Source organism: Monopterus albus, unplaced genomic scaffold (genome assembly GCF_001952655.1).
Source record: "Monopterus albus unplaced genomic scaffold, M_albus_1.0 scaffold101.1, whole genome shotgun sequence".
NCBI classification, from domain to species: domain Eukaryota; kingdom Metazoa; phylum Chordata; class Actinopteri; order Synbranchiformes; family Synbranchidae; genus Monopterus; species Monopterus albus.
In genome coordinates this window covers 1116934-1119917 of record NW_018127981.1, presented here as the reverse complement: position 1 = coordinate 1119917, position 2984 = coordinate 1116934, and the positions used below count along the sequence as shown (strand labels likewise).

Here is a 2984-nt window from a genome sequence, read left to right as displayed (position 1 = left end):
GAATCAGTAGTTTCTGATTTAAATCAAAATTTTGTTTTATTAAAGTATATTTTTCCATTTTATTTACTATAAACTGTTATATTTTGATACCGTATAGTTCTCACACAACTGCTTGTGTTTGGACCACATTTAATAAAATCTTTGACCTTTGGTTTTCTTAGTGAAATGACAAAGGGCTATGTTTCTCTGTCTCACATTAGAGAAGTGAAAAAAGATTTCAAGTATTGGCACAAGTGTAAAAAATTCTAATGACACCCAGCCCTAATAAAAAATCGGCGTCTGAGAACTGTATTACATGTGTTTTGTCTCTTTCTGCCAGATAAAGTTGACCTTGGGTAAGGAGCACCAGTGTCAGCCTCTGACTGCACAGATCATACCTGCTCACCTGGCAGCAGTGGCAGCGGCAGCAGGCGGCCGCACACAACTCTTTCACACATCGCACAAACCATGCGACTAACCCCAGCCCAGCCCCTGCCCTGTTCCAGACACAAACCCTCCCTGCTGCACTGCTCCGCCCGGGCCCTGGGCCTGTCAGGACCTCCCACCCACCAGTCCTGTTTGCCCCTTACTGACCTGTTGGACCCAAACAGCGCTGCTCTGCCCCCCTCAAGGACTAAATCATGTGTTTCATCCAGACCAAACCAAGGGGTCATGTCAGCAACTGTACTCCTTCTATGCATCTGGTATAGTGAACATCTTTACATCGTGATCAAACCTCTCATATGGATTATTCTGCAAAGCTAAACTTAACAGAATTGAAGCATTTGGCGCTTTCTCATGATGGATTTTTTAAAAATTCAACCCCAGTGAAGACTACACATACTTTCTGTGCCATCCTGCAGCCCATGGCTCATACCCCCACCCCAGACTTGGACCCACATCGTATCGCAATAATGTATAAGACTAACCTTGTGAACTATGCAGTGTCATTACTTCATGATGCAAGGCCTGGTTTGAGCTAAAATACGGTGGGGATATGCTTTTTGTAAAGAGACAGCGTGGCCCTAAGAACATTGCTTTGGTGGAGGGTTACTGTTGCTAATAATTTAAATGGCTGATCATAGCGAGCAAAGACCTCCTCTCTCCCTGTATGCACTTTAAGCCCCTCCTCTGTTGATGTCTACATTAGATGGCTAGACTGTGATAGATGGTTAGAGTATGTGTCGTAAAGTGTTTTTGAATTCGTCCTTGCATTATCTTGTAGATATGCGAGTGTGTACTTCTGCATGTGTGCGTATGAGTGTGTGTGTGTGTGTGTGTGTGTGTGTGTGTGTGTGTGTGTGTGTGTGCGTGGGAGCTTTACATCCACCATAAGCCATCCCAGACAATATCCAGCACACATTGTCACTGACCATGTGTCGAGTCAGAGGGACCACGAAGGCTTGTGTATATTCACTGTCAGTGTGTAAAAGGTGAACGATTTCAAATAAAAAGACTCCTAATTTGCTAATACCGGTGGCCATGTGTAGTTCAGTCAGCACCGTTGCATGTAGTCATGGTACTGGGTGCTGCTTAAAGCATCAACTGCTGTATGTTACTTAAAAGTCAGTGAGCCTGGTGAGCCACATGATGAGTTTATAGGACACTTACTAATTCTAATAATAATGCTCTATCAACCAGTGTAGTGCTCTTCATTCAGCTTTCAGAGATTTCTGAATATTTGCTCTAGCTTCATAGACAAAGTGCAAAATTTAAATTCAAAACACAGAATCCTAATGTTTAATACATGCAGGGCAGGATTCAAGAGACGATCACTAATGTGCACTCCCATTTAGAATGCTAAATTAAATTTCAGAATACATCATTAAAATTCCTAACAGAATTCCATTTCCATTACTAACAAACTATATCTGTGAAGGATGGTCACTCTCCTTGTTTGTGTGTTTGTAATACAGAAGCCATTCTATAATCTTGATGTAAATGCTGCTGCTGGCAAATGATAAATTATGCATAGTGTTGTATTTAACTAGAATGAGCAAACAGAGCAGATAGTTCTACAAGTAATGTGAAATTCATTACATTTGGGTGAATTCAGCAAAACATTGTGGCAAACAGGCTGCTGTGGTACTGAATGACAGATGACCTATTGGAATAGTAGTACAGCAGATTATTGCCTGAATATAGCTATTTTTACTACAACAGCTGCTCTAACTACAGCAGCAGTTAGGCACCTTAGCACTAAAGCATTTACAGCATCTGTACTACATTCACTTTATTGTTCCAATTGTCGACAGAGTCCATGCAGAGACATGTTAGCATGTCTCTCAGTACTTTCTAATTACCCCAAGCTCATTCGTTCTTAGTGGAACAAATACAAGCTTTAACCAGTGGTGGAAGAAAAACTCAGATCCCCTACTTAGGTATAAGTAGCAAAACCACAGTGAAAAAATACTTTGTTACAAGTGAAAGTCCTGCATTCAAAATGCTACTTAAGTAAAAGTACAAAACTATTAGCATCAAAACATACTTAAAGTACTAAAAGTACTCATTATGCAGAATGGCACAATTAACACTGATATATATCATATTATTGGTTTATAATTATTGATGCATTATTGTTTACTTCACATTTTATGTTGCAGCTAGTAAAGGGAGAGCTAATTTAACTAACTTATATGTTCATAATTTAAATTACTGCTGGGTTGCTTGTGAATTGTTCACCAGAGGTCAAAGTCTTGTGATTATACTGTGTTTTGTTTTATTAATCTGATTCTCAAAAGTAACTACAGTTATAAAATAAATGTAGTGGCTAAAAAGTATAATATTTGCTTTTAAAATGTAGTGAAGTCGAAGTTTGAAGTAGCACAAGATGAAAATACTCAAAGCTCAGATACCTCATCACTGAATTTAAGTTCAGTACTTGAGTAAATGTACTTAATTATGTTCCACTACTGGCTTTAACCAAACATAGTTCTGAAGCAGGTAATTAATTTCCTATACCAGCTGCGTACTGTAGCAAACATTACTTGAACAGACGTAAATAG

General features: G+C 39.1%; 1 protein-coding gene across 1 annotated transcript in view; it reads left to right on the top strand.

The window, feature by feature from the left end:
* LOC109965597 (zinc finger protein 385D) overlaps positions 1 to 2442 on the top strand; it is an 80717-nt gene extending 78275 nt beyond the window's left edge. Inside the window, 2 exon segments of the mRNA XM_020609746.1 lie at positions 320 to 408; positions 410 to 2442. Coding sequence (XP_020465402.1) covers positions 320 to 408; positions 410 to 572 — 252 coding nt within the window. The 3' untranslated portion in view covers positions 573 to 2442.
* The last annotated feature ends 542 nt before the right edge of the window (positions 2443 to 2984 follow it).